The sequence below is a fragment of the Archocentrus centrarchus genome, unplaced genomic scaffold (assembly GCF_007364275.1).
Source record: "Archocentrus centrarchus isolate MPI-CPG fArcCen1 unplaced genomic scaffold, fArcCen1 scaffold_54_ctg1, whole genome shotgun sequence".
Classification (NCBI taxonomy): Eukaryota; Metazoa; Chordata; class Actinopteri; order Cichliformes; family Cichlidae; genus Archocentrus; species Archocentrus centrarchus.
In genome coordinates this window covers 1,047,362-1,066,000 of record NW_022060276.1, presented here as the reverse complement: position 1 = coordinate 1,066,000, position 18,639 = coordinate 1,047,362, and the positions used below count along the sequence as shown (strand labels likewise).

The following is an 18,639-nucleotide window of genomic DNA, read 5'->3' as shown; positions in this document are numbered from 1 at the left end:
ATGACGCTAACGATTTCAATTATGGGCTGCTCCATTCACCCCCATATATACGTTTTCGAGAAGCGTTCGACCTGACTTACCTTGTTTGAGGGTCCGTTGTCAAAGTCGAGCGCTTCGCGCTCGACTTTGACCTTTTTTCGTTTTTCGCGCGAGCGAATACAATAGGCTCCTCGCCGATCACTTCGTGAGGCTCGGGCCTAATAATAATAATGGAGAACGCCAACGATTCCAATAATGCGCCATTCCAGTCACCTTCATATATACGTTTTCGGAAACGTCTCGACACGACCAACGTTGTCGTGAGGTCCATGGTCAATGACGAGCGCGTTGCGCTCGTCATTGACCCCCTTTCGTCGCGCAAGCTAGCTGATGATGCTAACGATTTCAATTATGGCCTGTTCCATTCACCCCCATATATACGTTTTCGAGAAGCGTTCGACCTGACTTACCTTGTTTGAGGGTCCGTTGTCAAAGTCGAGCACTTCGCGCTCGACTTTGACCTTTTTTCGTTTTTCGCGCGAGCGAATACAATAGGCTCCTCGCCGATCCCTTCGGGAGGCTCGGGCCTAATAATGGAGAACGCCAACGATTCCAATAATGCGCCATTCCAGTCACCTTCATATATACGTTTTCGGAAACGTCTCGACACGACCCACGTTGTCGTGAGGTCCATGGTCAATGACGAGCGCGTTGCGCTCGTCATTGACCCAATTTCATCGCGCAAGCTAGCTCATGACGCTAACGATTTCAATTATGGGCTGCTCCATTCACCCCCATATATACGTTTTCGAGAAGCGTTCGACCTGACTTACCTTGTTTGAGGGTCCGTTGTCAAAGTCGAGCACTTCGCGCTCGACTTTGACCTTTTTTCGTTTTTCGCGCGAGCGAATACAATAGGCTCCTCGCCGATCACTTCGTGAGGCTCGGGCCTAATAATAATAATGGAGAACGCCAACGATTCCAATAATGCGCCATTCCAGTCACCTTCATATATACGTTTTCGGAAACGTCTCGACACGACCAACGTTGTCGTGAGGTCCATGGTCAATGACGAGCGCGTTGCGCTCGTCATTGACCCACTTTCGTCGCGCAAGCTAGCTGATGATGCTAACGATTTCAATTATGGCCTGTTCCATTCACCCCCATATATACGTTTTCGAGAAGCGTTCGACCTGACTTACCTTGTTTGAGGGTCCGTTGTCAAAGTCGAGCACTTCGCGCTCGACTTTGACCTTTTTTCGTTTTTCGCGCGAGCGAATACAATAGGCTCCTCGCCGATCCCTTCGGGAGGCTCGGGCCTAATAATGGAGAACGCCAACGATTCCAATAATGCGCCATTCCAGTCACCTTCATATATACGTTTTCGGAAACGTCTCGACACAACCCACGTTGTTGTGAGGTCCATGGTCAATGACGAGCGCGTTGCGCTCGTCATTGACCCAATTTCATCGCGCAAGCTAGCTCATGACGCTAACGATTTCAATTATGGGCTGCTCCATTCACCCCATATATACGTTTTCGAGAAGCGTTCGACCTGACCTACCTTGTTTGAGGGTCCGTTGTCAAAGTCGAGCGCTTTGCGCTCGACTTTGACCCCTTTTCGTTTTTCGCGCGAGCGAATACAATAGGCTCCTCGCCGATCCCTTCGGGAGGCTCGGGCCTAATAATGGAGAACGCCAACGATTCCAATAATGCGCCATTCCAGTCACCTTCATATATACGTTTTCGGAAACGTCTCGACACAACCCACGTTGTTGTGAGGTCCATGGTCAATGACGAGCGCGTTGCGCTCGTCATTGACCCAATTTCATCGCGCAAGCTAGCTCATGACGCTAACGATTTCAATTATGGGCTGCTCCATTCACCCCCATATATACGTTTTCGAGAAGCGTTCGACCTGACTTACCTTGTTTGAGGGTCCGTTGTCAAAGTCGAGCGCTTCGCGCTCGACTTTGACCTTTTTTCGTTTTTCGCGCGAGCGAATACAATAGGCTCCTCGCCGATCACTTCGTGAGGCTCGGGCCTAATAATGGAGAACGCCAACGATTCCAATAATGCGCCAATCCAGTCACCTTCATATATACGTTTTCGGAAACGTCTCGACCCGACGCACGTTGTCATGAGGTCCATTGTCAATGACGAGCGCGTTGCGCTCGTCATTGACCCACTTTCGTCGCGCAAGCTAGCTCATGACGCTAACGATTTCAATTATGGGCTGCTCCATTCACCCCCATATATACGTTTTCGAGAAGCGTTCGACCTGACCTACCTTGTTTGAGGGTCCGTTGTCAAAGTCGAGCGCTTCGCGCTCGACTTTGACCTTTTTTCGTTTTTCGCGCGAGCGAATACAATAGGCTCCTCGCCGATCACTTCGTGAGGCTCGGGCCTAATAAAGTGAAGTCATTTTAAGTGTCAACTCCCAAAACCAAACAACAACAACAACAACAAAGACCCAGCACAGCAGACTAATTCAGGCCTAAAAGTGAGCATCTAAGCAAGCTAGTGTCTCCTGAGCAGCTCCTCCAGCTCCAACAGAGAACCACCATCACGTTCATCCAGCAAGTTGACAATCATAATGGACCATTTTTGGTGAAAAAGTAACAGCTGTGCAGTTAATACACAAGAACGATGCAAGTTGGAGGATGCACTGATTAATGTTTGAGACTGGGATATCCACACCACTGTGTGACACACAAATACAAACACACACAGTCTTTAAAAGCTGTATTTGAGCTTTGATTCCTTCAAATGCACAGAGTTCAGTTTGTTCTTCTTTATAATGTTTCGCTGTGTTCTGATGTAAGAAACTAAGTCCCGTTGTACTCTAAAGAGGACATCCTGGGCTTTCTGGGGATATGTCATGTGACAGGCTGGCGTGTTGGGAACTGTATTTTGTTCTGAATCCAAAATGGCTGACACTGCAACAAGCACATTATATGGAATATTTAGTCAAAAATTTACTTTTTTGTTGTTGTAATCATGGTTATGATATATGATTTTGTTTTTTAAAGGTTTCAGGAACAGTATTTTCAGTTTTAAAAGGAGTTAAATCATTTTTGAAAGAATGATCTTTGAATAAATGTCAGTTGTAATCGACGTCAGGACCATCTTTTTGTACTTGATACCTAATCCTTATAGGGAACAGGACTGAGGCAGAGAGGATTCTGTACAAGATTTTGCACCGTCCACTAGGGCTGGCTCGACCACTCTGAGGCCTGGCCCTTTGGTTCCCCCATAGTCCTTGGTACTCTTCAGCACCACCCCCTTTGATCCCCTCAAGGATGCTGATTTGAAATGGCTTTACCTTAAAAAAGCTTTCTTGATAGCCATAACATTTGCCAGGAGTATTAGCGAGCTCCATGCTCTGACAGTTCACAGGCACTACTGCAGGTTTTTGCCTGACAGATTGGCCAAACCCTGCATTTCCACCAAAGGCTGCCCTGTGCCATGGCCAGATCTTGACAGAGTATATCAGATGCACACAGACTTTGAGCAAGACAGAACAGCTTTTTGTCTGCTTTAACTCTGGGGTCTTCGACAGACCCTTGTCAAAGCTGAGGTTGTCCCATTGGGTTGTAGAGGCCATTCAGCCGGTGTATGCATTTTCAGGTACTCTCCTGCCATCCAGAGTATGGTGCCACTCAACCTGAGGTGTGGCTACTTCATGGGCCTTGTGGAGGGCCATTTGTGCAGATGCAACATGGTCACGTGAGTCCATATTTTCCAGATTCTACCATCTCAATGTGGCAGCCAGTCACTTCTTTGGAGAGCGGGGGCTGGGTGCATCTCAGTAGTAGCCAACTGGGCATTGTCCCCATGGTCGATCTAACGTCTTGTGGACCAATCATAGTTGGTTTTCCCTCTGCATCTTGCAGGGTCTTCTTGATGCCAATCTTGCATTTTGCAGACTGATAGCCCCTCTACCTCTCAGGCTTAGCATTCACATCTTGTCCTTACCTTAGGGTCCTTACCTGGTTGGCATGTAAATATGTACATTTGTAAGTAGCTCATGTACTTAAGTTGTGCTGGTTGGGATATTGGGCTGAACCATCTCCTCTTGGGGTGTCTTAAAGAGTTACCCTGTACATATGGAATATGTAACAAAGTGGAGAGATTATGTACCTATGGTTATTTTATAACCTTGGTTCTTTGAATGACAGACTATTTTTCTTGCTTTAAGGCCACTCAGAGACACATTCCCATTAAACCAATTTTATGAATATGCTGTGGGGCAGGGCTGTGCAAGCCAGATTGTCTTAAAGAAGTATCCACATGTATTATAGGGGGTCCAGAGTAAGATATCACACATTCTGTTGCATTATGGGGTGTTTTTTTTTGTTTTGTTTTTACTTTGTATTGTTGATTAATGACCATAATTAGTTAAATTGTTCAGTTCAGCTGTTTGTTTTGTATGAACATCATCCTGTTGGCCACTACAGTGGACATGCTGAAAAAACATATTTAAAAATACAATTTAAAAAGTCTAAATTGTGAGATGTTTTTTGACCCCAAGGATGTAGAAAATTTGAAAGAAAAATAGATTTGATGACACCTATTTTTTCTCGGGTCCCAGAAGGATACGCTGCATACGAGGTAATGTTAATCTACTGCACTGAAGCTGTACCTCCATCTAGTGCTGGGCAGTCCAATTTATTCCTAATTTACTTTTGAGATAAATATTTGAACAAATATTTTTCAGTTTTTGAGATACATATTTTTAAGATATGAGTTTATTGAGAGTTTAGGTTTATTGAATTTTTCTTTATGTTGCTCCCTGTTGATGTCTCATGATGTTAATGTGTGTCCTTAATATTACACACATTTAGCACGTAGTGCTGCTATCTTGTGAACACTTGGTTGTTGAATACAATTTTTTATGGCATCATTTATTGAGGTTTTTTTACACAATAGTTACTCTTGCACCTTGAATCATGCACCTGACAAATTAATTAGGAAAAACTAAACCTAATGAAAACTAAACTAAAACTAAGCATTAAACAAAATAAAAACTAATAAAAATGTGTAAAACCACTCCAAAAGCTAATTAAAACTAACAGAATTAGCGAGAAAAAAGATACAGTGAAATCAAACTAAACTATAATATAAAATTCCAAACTATTATAACCCTGTTCAGAACATAGATTTAGAGACTGGCATTAGAAACTAGGAGGTTAGATTGAGGGTCTACTTTCCTGTGAACACAACAACAAAAGTGGTTACACAGGTAAATTCCAACTAACTGGATATCTGTTAATGCTACATAAATCTGGAAAAAAAAAAGATTTTCAGCTTACCCTGAGAGATGGTCGAGGAGGCCTAACTGGTCTGACTGGTTGTACTGGCTCTGGTACTGGGGTTGACTGCCTCCTGTGCAAAGGTTCTAAGTCATCTGCTACATCAGGACATCCAATATATCCTCCAGCCCCAAACACTGAACCTAGATCACCTTCTAATAGGTTGTGATTGATTGGAGCAGCAGATGAACTACAGTCCTGGTTGGCAGACATGCTGCTGATGGCCATATTCAGAGTGTCAACAGGAACAGTACTTGTGGTGTTCAAAGTGCAGATACTGATGTTACTGAGTTGCAGTCCCAGTATGTCTTCTGATGCCACATCACTATCTGAGCTATCAGAACTGACATTCTGTTCTGGTTCCAAAATGCACTGGTTGTTGTTTGCTTCAGGTAAAATTTCTGTACACAACATGTCCGGCACCTCCGGGCTGTCATGACTACTTAAGTCTGGTAATTCCTGATTTTCACTGCTACTAAGGTGCTGAAATTCTTGCTTACTGTAGCTACTTGAAACTAGTACTTCCTGGTTTTCCTTGTCGTTAGAATCCAAAACTTCCTGGTTACCATGGCTATCTAAATCCAACACTTCCTGATTTTCAGGGTGGGAGAAGTCCAGCAGATCCTGACTGCCAAGGCTATGAGGTTGGTTTTCATATTCACAAGGTTCAAGTAGTTGCTCACTGCCAATATTCCGATTGGGTTCCACAACTTCTTGGTTGCCCTGACTACACAGATCCAAGACTTCCTGGTTTTCATGTTTAAATAACTCTCTGTTGTCAAGGCTAGATTGTTCCAGCACTTCTTGGTTTCCATTGGTACATAAATCTAGAACTTCCTGGTTATTGTGGCTACAATTTTCAAGTACTTCTTGGTTTTCCTGGCCATGAGGTTTCAGTATTTCCTGATTACTATAGTTAGACAGCTCTCTTTGCTCATTGTTGTCATGGGTACAAAGATCCACTGCATCCTGATTATCATGGCCACAGAGGTCCAATACTTCCTGGTTCTCTTCTTGAGGGCTTAACTTAAAGCCATAAGGGTCACAGTCCCGTATCATCTGGGAAGAGCGAATGTCAAACCCATAGGGATCAAAGTTCAGTTGATGTTCAGAAGAGCAGGGTTCAGGGTCAAAGGCCAGATCATCATCAGCAGGTTCTGGACTCAATTCAGCTTCATCAGGGTCTAAAAGAGTGTGACTAGAATGCTCAGGGCTGAGTTTAAACCCATATGGGTCAAAGGAAGACTGACTGGTTGGTTCATAGCTCAAATCAAGGCTTTTCTGAAGCAAGTCAGGTTCAGTAAAAATGTTTTGGGATTCTAGTGAGTTCTGGGGAGTGGCAGGGTTTTGGATTTCTCCTTTGATGTTCCTAAACTGTTCTGTTGCCTGATTGGAAGTGGCATCACAGGGCAGAGTGTCCTCCATGTCTCTGATCCAATCAGGTTCCGATGGGACCGATTCACCAAGCTCACGGACAGCTTGTGTTACACCAAAACTGAGACCTAGCAGAAATAAACAGTGAGTTTATGAGAGGATTATGTTGCTCAGAATCACATCTAAAATATAAAGATATCAATGTCCAGAAATATTGTCGATCTATTATCATAGAACAAATGCAACATGTAAAACAACTGGGGGGTATTTAGAATATAAATTGAGTGCAAATATCTAAAGCTTTTTTTGTCTAGCAGAAATGTGTTAAGCTCAGAAATAAACACCACTTAAAAATGGCTTCCACCATCAGTACATATATATATGATGAAAATAACAAAAGAAAACCCTGTTATGTTTGATAATCGGGCAAGTGGGACTTAATTAGAAAATCAATTACCTTGCTCAAATCCTGCTGATGAATGAGTAGTAGCCTCTCCAGCCAGAGACCCCAGACTGTGTTCTTCTATGTCAGAGGGTGGGGAGACAGCACCAAGATCAAGCTCATACCCATTAGGATCTGATTCTACAGAATACTGACCCTGGGACCGCCAGCCTGGGATAGGCTCTGGCCCCAGCTCTTCTGATGAGCTCTGAATGGGTTTAAATCCATGAGAATCATCTACCACAGCAATGGTGTCCAGGTCCTCTCGGCTGTAGCTAATCTCTATGTCACTGTCTTCATCTGGGAATTCTGACTCAAAGCACTGAGTTCCTGTTGAGGCCTTGTTTTCAACACAAGACAGACTGGTATCTGCCTCATCACCGGTATTTCCTGTGCCCTCACCAGTGCCAGCATTTGTCAATGGAAACAAAATATCTGCTGCGAAGGGGTCGCTGCCTTTGAAGGGGTCAGAAGCAAATCCATCTGAAAATCAGAACAGTATTGAAGTAGAGTGACAAAACAACAAACTGGACAAGGGAGTCTTGGAGTGTGAAGTGAAGTACTGTGTAGATTAGCGGTCTATTCAAACTCACCAGATGAGTCTGTTTTAAGGAATAGGTCTTCATTGAAGAGGTCATCTATAAATCGTGAAAAATTAATGAAGTCAGTCTTTTATTAATACCACTGCAACATACCATATAAATGTATAGATATTGCATGAATTTGGTACAGTGTATGTATGCAAGGTTCCAGCCAGAAAAAAATTTCAGCCTGGCGCACGTATGTTGAGGGTGGGGGGTTAATTAGCATTAGCTTGCTAATGCTAAATGCTAAATGCCATGCCAGGTGGTAGATTGCAAATTGTGGTGAATAATACTATAGTGCAGCAATCTAGCCAGAGGAAAAAATAAAAAAAAAAATCTGTCTGGTATCGGTGACGAGGAGGCATGCGTGGAGTGTGCTGGGTGCGCACCCGCTTGTTAAATGTAGTGATAGAACAGTTCCGATAGTGAACCAGTGAAATTCTCAGCCCAGCGCAAGATGACCTCAACATGGCACAGCGCTGGGCAATCAACCGCTGGCTAGAACCCTGATGTGATTAATTTGCTACAGAGAAAGTCATCATTTATCACACTATGCCACAGTCCAGCTCCCTCCAGTCCTTAAAGTTGAAGGGGTTCTGCTGCCCAGATTGGGTTGGCTGACCTCTCTCCATTTTCTGAGCCAGTGCTACCAAACATCTTCCCTACTCCAGAGTTTGAACCACTTACACAGCCTCAGGACCAGAGCTCGCTGATATCTTGCGGGAAAACTTCTGCTCATCCATGAGTTGTCCCTTCCAGCAGATAGAAGACTGTAGTCTCCACCAACCCAATCTGCTACACTGTAACAGCTCTGGCTCCTAGTCCTCTGCCTGCCATAGCCCATGTGTTCAGGACCCAATCCCAATCTCCACTCTAAGGCCTAATCTACACAAGCAAACAACATTACTCCCTCAAGTGATTTGCTTGGAAAGTTGCAGTAGTAGAGCAATTTAATAACTGTCTCGGGGCTGCACTAATGCTTGAGAAATGCACCTTCTCTTAACATTTCAGTGCTCCAATGCTAAGTGAACAGATTCCCAATTCAATTCAGCAATGCACAGTGTCGCCCCTTTCAAAGTGATTGAGAGAAGCAAGAGTGCAAGCCTGCAATGCATGACAGTAATAGCAACTTGTACTCTGCATTTGTTACGTACGTTCACTCTCACAATGCGCAAAGGGGTTGGCTTGGTAGAAGTCCAGCTGGCTGAGAGGGTTTGGGTTCCCAGTGAACTCCTCACGCTCTCTATCATTTTCCCCTTCATTGTTGCTCTCCCCTTCCTCTAGACCATCCTCTATGTCAGATCTGTCCATCTGCAAACATATATGACAACCACAGATCACAACATAATGTCTACATCCCAAACTAAAGAGGACATGTTTTTGGAATAGTGACAGCTGGTGTTGCCAAGTTAGATTAGTTGACGGTATAACTTTTAATTAGTTATAACTGACTTCATAATGATCAAGTCAGCAGTGATGACAAATTCAAAACTGATGGATTTCAGCTTAAAATATTTTGTACATTATTTGTGCTATGCATGATGAGATGTGTTCTGTAAAAGCAAAGCTACCTTTGGTGAGCTGGTCCCACTGTCATCATCTTCTCTGGTACAGGCTAGATTATTGCAGAAAGGCAAACCATTGGCCCCCTGGTAGAGTCAGAGACAGAGGGAATTACTGAAAAGTCACAGAAAAGAAAATGCAACTGGATGAATACACATTTGTATTGCACTTTATACAACATGCCTCATTCACCCATTCACACCCATTCATACAAGCACTTTTCTATGCCAAAGTGCTTTCCATCTAACATTCACACACTTTCATGCTCCAGTGAACACACTGGAGAGTAACTTGGGGTCAGTCTTGCCCAAGGATAGGTTGGCATGCAGACAGGCGTGGTCATCAACCTTCTCCTGAGCTACAGCCACCCCCATAAATTCTCAGTGACAACAACTCCTGCTGATCCCACTGCACCACCCCTGCATCTGAGCCACAAACCATACCCCACCACCACACACACCCATTGCCTAGAAACTGCCTCACCTATTTTGTGGTCTTGGCGCAACTGCCCAACTCCCAAGTGATACCCCAGATACTGTACCTCCCTCCTTCCAACTGCACACTTTTTCAGGTTGGCTGTGAGCTCTACCTGCCTGAAATACTCCAGCACCACCACCAACCACTGCACATGCTCTGCCCAGGTGTCACTGTGGATGACAACATCATCCTGGTAGGTGGTGGCATATACAGCTTGCGGACACAGCACCATGTCCATTGTCCAGGGCTCCAAACAAGCCAAATGGAAGGGTAATGAACTGGTACAAACCGTATTGAGGGGAGAACATCATCTTTTACTTAGACTCTGGAGACAAGGGAATCTGCTGGTAGCTCTTGGTCAAATCTAGTGTTGTAAAATAGTGAGCAGTGCCCTGTCTTCACCACAAGACTTATGGGGTTACACCATGCACTCTTCACTCTCACCTCTAGCATTGCGGCCAGTTCCTTCTGAATTATTTTTCTTTTGTGTTCAGGTAACCTACAGGGCCTGAACGCACCATCACACCTTGGCAAGTGAACCTGATTCTGTTGGGGCCTCTTGGCCAGGTCATGTTTGTAAATGAGAACTGGTTCTCAAACATTTTACCTGGTAAAATAAATTATTTACTTTTTAAAATTACTTTATTAATCCCTTTAGGAAGATTCCATCACAGAAATTAAAGTTCCAGTAGCAGCTTTTACAGGTAACACAGGCACAAGGAGGCTGAGGATATCTGTGTGGCTCCAACCCTGTCTAACCGCACCACTTCATAATCACCCCCCCCCCCCCCCCCCCCCCCCCTTGTCGTATGACCACAAAGGGCCCTTGCCACTTGTTGAGTAGTTTTGATGTGGATGAAGGAAGTAATACAAGCACTTTGTCTCCCAGTGTGAATTGTCTGAGTCTGCTGATGTTCCTGTGTGATTTCCTGTGACCCATTGTGTGCAGGTCCATAATGTATTGAATTTCATTCTTGATGGGCTTGGACCTTCCTCCCAGTTGTATTTCAGTGCCATGCCAATGCACTCAAATGGGACCTCTACTAACCGTATAGATGCAAAAATTCTTTTGAGATGGCCGGCTGGTTTACTAAGTGGCACCCTTGACAGGACACACCCCACTGGACACCACTGCACCACCCCTCCCCTGTATCTGAGCCACAAACCGCACCCCACCACCACATCCACATTTCTGCAAAAAGGTCATAAATAACTCCAGATCACAAATTAATATTCCACATGCATGACCTAAAACTGACCTCATTTAAACACACACACACACACACACACACACACACACACACACACACACACACACACACACACACACACACACACACACACACGCATACACACACACACACCTGTCTTGTGTGACATTATTTCATCATCATCAATTTGACTGCTGTAACAAAAGAATTTCTGGAATATGGGATAAATGAAGTATTACTCCTCATCATCTCGTTTTCTTAGTTTATACACTAAGTGTATTAGTGTGTATAAGTATGGTTTGTGTTAAGACTGGAATCACATTATATTGCATTTTTTTCATAATGCAAAGGAAGCTTGATGTTTATACTTCAAAAGAATGAAATCTGGAAAAAGTCAGAGCTTATAACTTAGTAAGCACAATATTGTTTTGTGGTCAAGAAGCCAAATTACAGTTAGTTACTTGCATTTCTGAACAGAATATTTAGTGTTGGTGGTTGAATGTCATATTTGATTAATTTCTGACTTCTCAGAGAAGTCCAGTTTGCTGGCTCAAATTTTTATACTCAAATTTGAGTATAAAAACATGAATTCAGCTTGTTATCAGCCTAATAACTGTATAACATCTTAGTTATGAACAAGATGTTGCCAGATTTCAAAAATATTTGTGTTTTCTTGTTTTTAATGATCAGTGCTGATATTTGTTAAAAAGTCAGTGGTTCAGTCCCTTGGCTCCTGCCATCCTCCTCCAGAATGAACATGTGGAGCAAATAAAAACAGCTAAAATACATGCCAGATTGTTTCTACTGGGGAGAGAAAAAAATGCTAGTGCTAAGTAAACTATATGGATGATGGATGGATTGCATGGATTACAGGGGGTTTAGATATTAGATAAAGATATTAGTTAGAAAGTATAATCAGCAAATGGGTGGCTTCTGACTTGTCTCATGTTCAGCTTTTAATGTCAAACCCAAAAGTTTTCAATCAAAAGCAAAAATAAGGGGATTGGCCACCCTGTTCCAATGCTTTTTGAGGGAGTGCCCGTTTGTCACTGGCTTGTCTTTTTTGGCTAGGATAAAATCCATTGTTTGATAACTGTTATAGCATCTGGGATCTGATGCAACTACACAGTGCTCCTTTCTGACTTTGTTTTTTTTTTTTTTTTAATATTTGTCACACTTAAATGTTTCAGATCGATAATCTGAGTAAATAAAATATGCAGTTTTTAAATGATTTCAGTTATTAAGGAACAAAAGCTCTCAAAAAGCAACACATCATGCCACAATCTAAAGAAACTAAAAACAGATGAGAAGCAAAGTCATTGATCTCCATCAGTCTGGGAAGGGTTACAAAGCCATATCTAAGATGTCATCGAACCACAGTGAGAGCCATTTTCCACAAATGAAGAAACGGGGCTGAACCTTCACAGGAGTGGCCTGCCTACCACAATTACTCCAACAGCGCATTGGCAGCATCTAAAGAACTGCAGACTTCACTTGCCTCAGTTAAGGTCAGAGGTCATGATTCAAGAATAAGAAAGAGACCAGGCAAAAATAGGAGAGTTCCAAGGAGAAAAGCACTGCTGATTAAAAATAACATAGGCTCATCTCACATTTGCCAAAAAACATCTTGATGATGCCCAAGACTTTGGGGAAAATACTCTGTGGACTGGCGAGAAAATAGCTCAACTTTCTGGGAGGTTTGAGTCACGTTAAATCTGCATAAACTATGCATAAACTGTCGGGCTGCTCTCGGGCGCTTGGGGCCTCGGGGGCCGCATGCCTGGCTCATGCTGGGGGTGCCGGCCTGCCGGGGGGGGTGGGCTGCCCGTCGTCTCTGGCTCTCTGGACTCTAGCCCCTGGATTGTGGGGGTTCCGTCTGTAGCCTCCCTCCTTCCTCTTCTGGGGAGTGTACGCGGTTGCCATCGGGATGTGTGGCCCCAAGTCTTCTGAGCTCCTGTGCTGTGGATGGCCTGGGTCCCCTGGGTCCTTCCCTATCTGCCTCTGGATCGCGGGGGGCATGGTTGCAGTTTCTCGCCCTCATTATCGAATACATTGCATGACAAAGGCGCATACACACACATTACTACAAACAATAAACTTGTGTGTGTGTGTGTGTGTGTGTGTGTGTGTATATGTAGGTGCATATGGGTGTGTGTATGGATCTGTGTGTGTGTGTGTGTGTGTGTGAGTATATCAACCCCTTTTATTTATTTATTTATTTATTTTTTCTATCTCCTTTCTTCCCCCCCCCCCCCCCCCCTTTCTCCCCCCCACCTCTTGTTCTTGCCCCTTCCTTGTTGCCTGTCAGACTTGGCATGAATAACTAAATAAAAAGATAAATAAATAAAAATAAAATTGCAAACATTAACAAGAAGAGCCTATAGGAAACATATAGAGCTGTTCTTGTCAAAGCAAATATGTTTGGTACATCAGTGCATTCGGATCATCATTCCGATTGTGAAAGATGCCAGACATGACAGGCTAAAAAAAGAAAAAAAAAAAAAAAAATCTGCATAAACTAACATAAAAAGAACAGGTAATGACTGTTGGGTTTTCTCTGCATTATTGTAGGGTCTTTACCTTACACTATAAAGTGCCTTGAGGTGACTGTTTGTTGTAATTTGGCACTATATGAATTGAATTGAATTGAATTGAATTGAATTGAACTGAACATCATACCAACAGTCAAACATGGTGATAGTGTGATGTCTGGGGCTGCTTTGCTGCTTCAGAACCTGGATGATCTGCTGCATTACGATAAGTGTCCTGCCACTTTACTCGTTTTCTTATGGGCCAGGACTCAATGTGAAAAACAACGGTAAGAAAGCAGATCGAATGTCCTCCAAAGCATGTCTTTGCCTAACACAGGCATAATCCATCCATCCATCCATCCATTTTCTCCCACTTATCCAGGGCCAGGTCGCAGGGGTAGCAGCCTAAGCAGAGAAGCCCAGACTTCCCTCTCCCCAGCCACCTCCACCTGCTCATCTGCAGGGACCACAAGGCGGGTTTACCATGGGGCCTGCTCTTTTAGTATATGCCCAGAACACCTCACCCAAGAGGAGCCTCAGAGGCATCCTAGTCAGATGCCTGAGCCACCACAACTGGCTCCTCTTGATGTGGAGGACCAGCAGCTCTACTCTGAGCCCCTCCCGATTGGCCACACTCCTCAGTCTATCACTAAGGGAGAGGCCAGCCACCCTTCGGTGGAAGCTCATTTCTGCCGCTTGTATTCGGGATCTTGTTCTTTCGGTCACTACCCAAAGCTCGTGACCATAGGGGAGGGTAGGGATGTAGATTGACCTGTAAATTAACAACTTCACTTTTACGCTCAGCTCCCTCTTCACAATGACAGACCACTGTAGATGCAGACCCAATTCATCTGCCGATCTCTTGTTCCCTTCTCCCGTCACTCATGAACAAGACCGCAAGATACTTAAACTGTTCCACCTGGGGCAGTAACTTGTTCCTGAGCCAGAGAGGGCACTCCACCCTATTCCGGCTGAGGACCATGGACTCAGACTTAGAGGTACTGATTCTCATGCCACACTTGGCTGTGAACCATTCCACTGCAAGCTGAAGGCCACCACCTGATGAAGCCAACAGGACCGCATCATCCGCAAAGAGCAGAGATGAGATTCTGAGGCCACCAAGGCAGAAGCCTTCTGCCACATGGCTACGCCAAGAATCAGTGACAAAAGGCAGCCCTGGCGAAGTCCAACACCCACAGGAAACGAGTCCGACTTATTGCCAGCTATATGGACCAAGCTCTCACTGTGGTTGTACAGGGAAAGAATTGCCTGCAACAACGGGCCAGATGCCCCACACTCCCGGAAGACCTCCCACAGGATACCCCAAGGGATGTGGTTAAATGCCTTCTCCAAGTCCAAAAAGCACATGTAGACTGGATAGGCAAACTCTCATGCACACTCAAATATCCTCGAGAGGCTAAAGAGTTGGTCCAACGTTCCACGACCAGGACAAAAACCACATTGTTCCTCTTGAATCCAAGGTTTGACTAAGGATGGACCCTCCTTTCCAGCACCCTGGCATAGACCTTGCCGAGGAATGTGATCCCTGAAAGTTGGAGCACACCCTCCGGCCTCCCTTCTTAAAGATGGGGACCACCACCCCGGTCTGCCAAGCCAGTGGCACCACTGCTGATCTACACATGATGTTGCAGCGGCGTGTCAACCAAGACAGCCCTACAATATTCAGAGCCTTCAGGAATGAGTAATCCCCCTCATCCCCAGACTCTGCTTCTACTACAGAAGGTGTGTCAGGGGGATTGAAGGTCTTCAAAGTATTCCTTCCACCACCCGACTATAGCCTCAGTTGAAGTCAGCAACACTCCACCCGCACTATAAACCATGTGAGTAGAGCACTGCTTTCCCCTGCTGAGTCACCTGACGGTTTGCCAGAATCCCTCCAATGGTGTCCAAAGGTCTTTTTCCATGGCCTCACTGAACTCCTCCCACACTCGAGTTTTTGCATGGGTCACCACCCAAGCCGCATTCCGCTTGGTCTGCCGGTACCTGTCAGCTGCCTCCAAAGTCCCACAGGCTAACCAAGCCCAATAAGACTCCTCCTTCTGCTTGGTGGCTCCCTTCACCTCCAGTGACCACCATCTGGTCCGAGGATTACCAGCACGACAGGCACCAACCACCTTGCAGCCACAGCTCTGAGCCACAGTCTCAACAATGGAGATGCGGAACATGGTCCATTCAGACTCAATGTCCTCAGCCTCCCTCGGAAAGCTGTCGAAGTTCTGCTGGAGGTGAGAGTTGAAGATCTTCCGGACTGGGCGTTCTGACTAGTACTCCCAGCTTGCCCTGCAATCCGTCTTTTGTCTTCCTACAAGCTTGGGTCCTCTACCAGAGGCCTGGGAGCTTGAGGGTCCTGTGCAGTATCTTAGCTGTTCCCAGGACTGCGCTCTTCTGGACAGAGATCTTGGATGTCCTTCCAGGAATCTGCTGGAGCCATTCCCCCAGTTTGGGGGGTCACTGCCCTGAGTGTTCTGATTATCATGTGGTTACCTTCACCTTCCACATCATCTCTAGCTCCTCTCTGAGCCCTTGGTATTTATTGAGCTTCTTGTGTTCTTTCTTCTTGATGTTGCCGTCACTTGGTATTGCAACATTGATCACTATGGCTTTCTTCCTTTGTTTGTCAACCACTATGTCCGGTTGGTTAGCCATCACAAGTTTGTCTATCTGTATCTGGACGTCCGACAGGATCTTAGGTCTGTTATTCTCGACCACCATTCCAGGTCATACTCGGCGCAGGTGTTCCTGTACACTATGCCAGCCAATTGGTTATGGCGTTCCCTCTATGCCCTGCCTGCTAGCATCTTGCACCTCGCTGTTATGTGCTGGATTGTCTCAGGGGCATCTCTGCACAGCCTGCACCTGGGGTCTTGCCTGGTGTGGTAGACCCCAGCCTCTATCGATCTTATGCTCAGAGCTTGTTCTTGTGCTGCCATGATTAGTGCCTCTGTGCTCTGTCAGTCCAGCTAGGATTTCTCTACATCAGCCACTTCTTCTATCTGCCGGTGGTACATGCTGTGCAGAGGCCTGTCCTTTCATTATGGTTCCTGTTCCTCCTCCTCTTCTTTCTTGGGTTTCTGCTGCCTGAGATACTCACTAAGCACATGATCCTTTGTGGCTATCTCCTGATGTATTCATGGATCTTTCTTGTTTCATCTAGGACAGTGGTTCGCTCACTAGTCCTCGGCCACCTTCCTTCCACTTAGCGTACAGTCTCAGGGTGCTGGATTTGGGGTGAAACCCTCCATGCATGGTAAAGATTTCTTGTTCTGACATCAGTGGCTTCTGTCTCCATCCATCCATCCATCCATCCATTCCGCACATCCTGTTAAGGGTCGCGGGGGGGCTGGAGCCTATCCCAGCTGTCATAGGGCGAGAGGCAGGGTACACCCTGAACAGGTCGCCAGCCTGTTGCAGGGCCAACACAGAGGGACATTCATGCTCTCATTCACACCTATGGGCAATTTAGATTAGCCAATTAACCTAACCCCAGTAAGTGCATGTCTTTGGAATGTGGGAGGAAACCGGAGTACCCGGAGGAAACCCACGCAAGCACGGGGAGAACATGCAAACTCTACACAGAGAGAGGGAGAGGCCTGGGCCAAGGTGGAATCGAACCCAGGCCTTCCAGATGGTATTCTAACTGTGAGGCAGCAGTGCTAACCACTACGCCACCGTGCTGCCCTGGCTTCTGTCACCTCCAGCTTATTATCCCAGTAGGGTATCTGACAAGAGGGTGAAGGTGTTGCTTGCCTGAATCTTGTTCTTCCCATTCAGCTGACTCTTTAAGACTTGCCTTACTCTCTGCAGGTACTTGGAGGTTGCAGCTTTCCTAGTGGCATCTTCATGGTTTCCTTTTGCCTGTGGGATTTCAAGGTACTTGTAGCTGTCCTCGGTGTGTACAATGTTGCCTTCTGGCAGTGCAATACCCTCAGTTCTGACTACCTTCCCTCTTTTTATGACCATCCAAATACACTTCTCCAGTACAGTGTTAATTTCGACAGCAAATTTTGATTTAGTTTTGGTCATAGTCTTTTGACTAAAATTTCACTTAATTTTAGTCATAATTTAGTCATCTAAGTAGTTTTTAGTTTTAGTCTAGTTTTAGTTGACTAATTATCATAAGAATATAGTCGACTAAATCTACAGTTTATCAGTAGACTAAAATATAAAGGGTGTAAAATGTAAATGCATCATCAAACACAGATGCCTGGAGTCAGCCAGCTAGTTTCCTAACTCTGGTTGGGACACACTGCACTGCACATCATAGCGTTTCACCTGCTTCCCACACACCTGATCATGAAGACCACCTTACTGAGATAATCCGAGCATTTTACAGCAGGACGCTCTGAAAGGTACAGGGCAGTGTTCAGGACTAAGATTAGGAAAGGCTAATCCACAGCAGTGTGGAGATTTTATCTAAACACAAACACTAAACTGGGAAAAACACTTTACCCTGCATGACATTAAAATGCTGACCTTTGCATGGAGATCTGGGTGACTGGTGTCCAGATGTTGTTTAAGATTTGTTGTGTTTTCACCCGAGATAGTCGCCCCACATGGTTTACACATCATTTTGTTTGACACAACGTCAAAGAACAAACGTGTCCATACATCGGCTCTTCTCTTTCTCCCTGCTGACATTGTTTACATAACTTAGTTCCATGATCACATGTTAGTATGGTCTTCTGGGGTTTAGATCAAATTTGTGCAAGTGTGCATTTGATTGGCTGTTTTCCTATTCCTTTCACAAAATTAAATCAGTTCTGATTGGATGTTGTCCCCACCAAGCAATCAGTTGACGAAAGTGTCAATTTCGTCATAGTTTTCTATTTTTTAGGTAGTTTTTATATAGTTATTGTCTCATTTTTGTCATGAAAAAAAGGGTCATTGACGAAACTTATGACGAACATAGTTTGTCAATGAAGTTAACACTGCTCCAGTACAAATGACATTCCAGTGTCACTGCTGGAGAGCCTAGTGGTGGGGATCAGTGAATCAATATCTGATTCACTCCTGGCATACAGCTTGATGTCATCTGTGTAGAGGAGGTGGCTGATTCTTGTTGATGGCCTATGCAGAACAGCAGCAGGGACAGAGCATCTCCTTGGTAAATGCCTCACTTGATGGTAACTTGTGCAATTGGCT

General features: G+C 44.9%; 1 protein-coding gene across 1 annotated transcript in view; it reads right to left on the bottom strand.

The window, feature by feature from the left end:
- Window positions 1–18,639, bottom strand: part of LOC115777470 (uncharacterized) — a 45,130-nt gene that overhangs the window by 8,022 nt on the left and 18,469 nt on the right. Inside the window, exons 5-9 of the mRNA XM_030725377.1 lie at window positions 9,266–9,343; window positions 8,849–9,005; window positions 7,704–7,748; window positions 7,126–7,593; window positions 5,295–6,796 (exon numbers count right to left, since the gene is read on the bottom strand). Coding sequence (XP_030581237.1) covers window positions 5,295–6,796; window positions 7,126–7,593; window positions 7,704–7,748; window positions 8,849–9,005; window positions 9,266–9,343 — 2,250 coding nt within the window. The remainder of the gene's footprint in view (window positions 1–5,294; window positions 6,797–7,125; window positions 7,594–7,703; window positions 7,749–8,848; window positions 9,006–9,265; window positions 9,344–18,639) is intronic.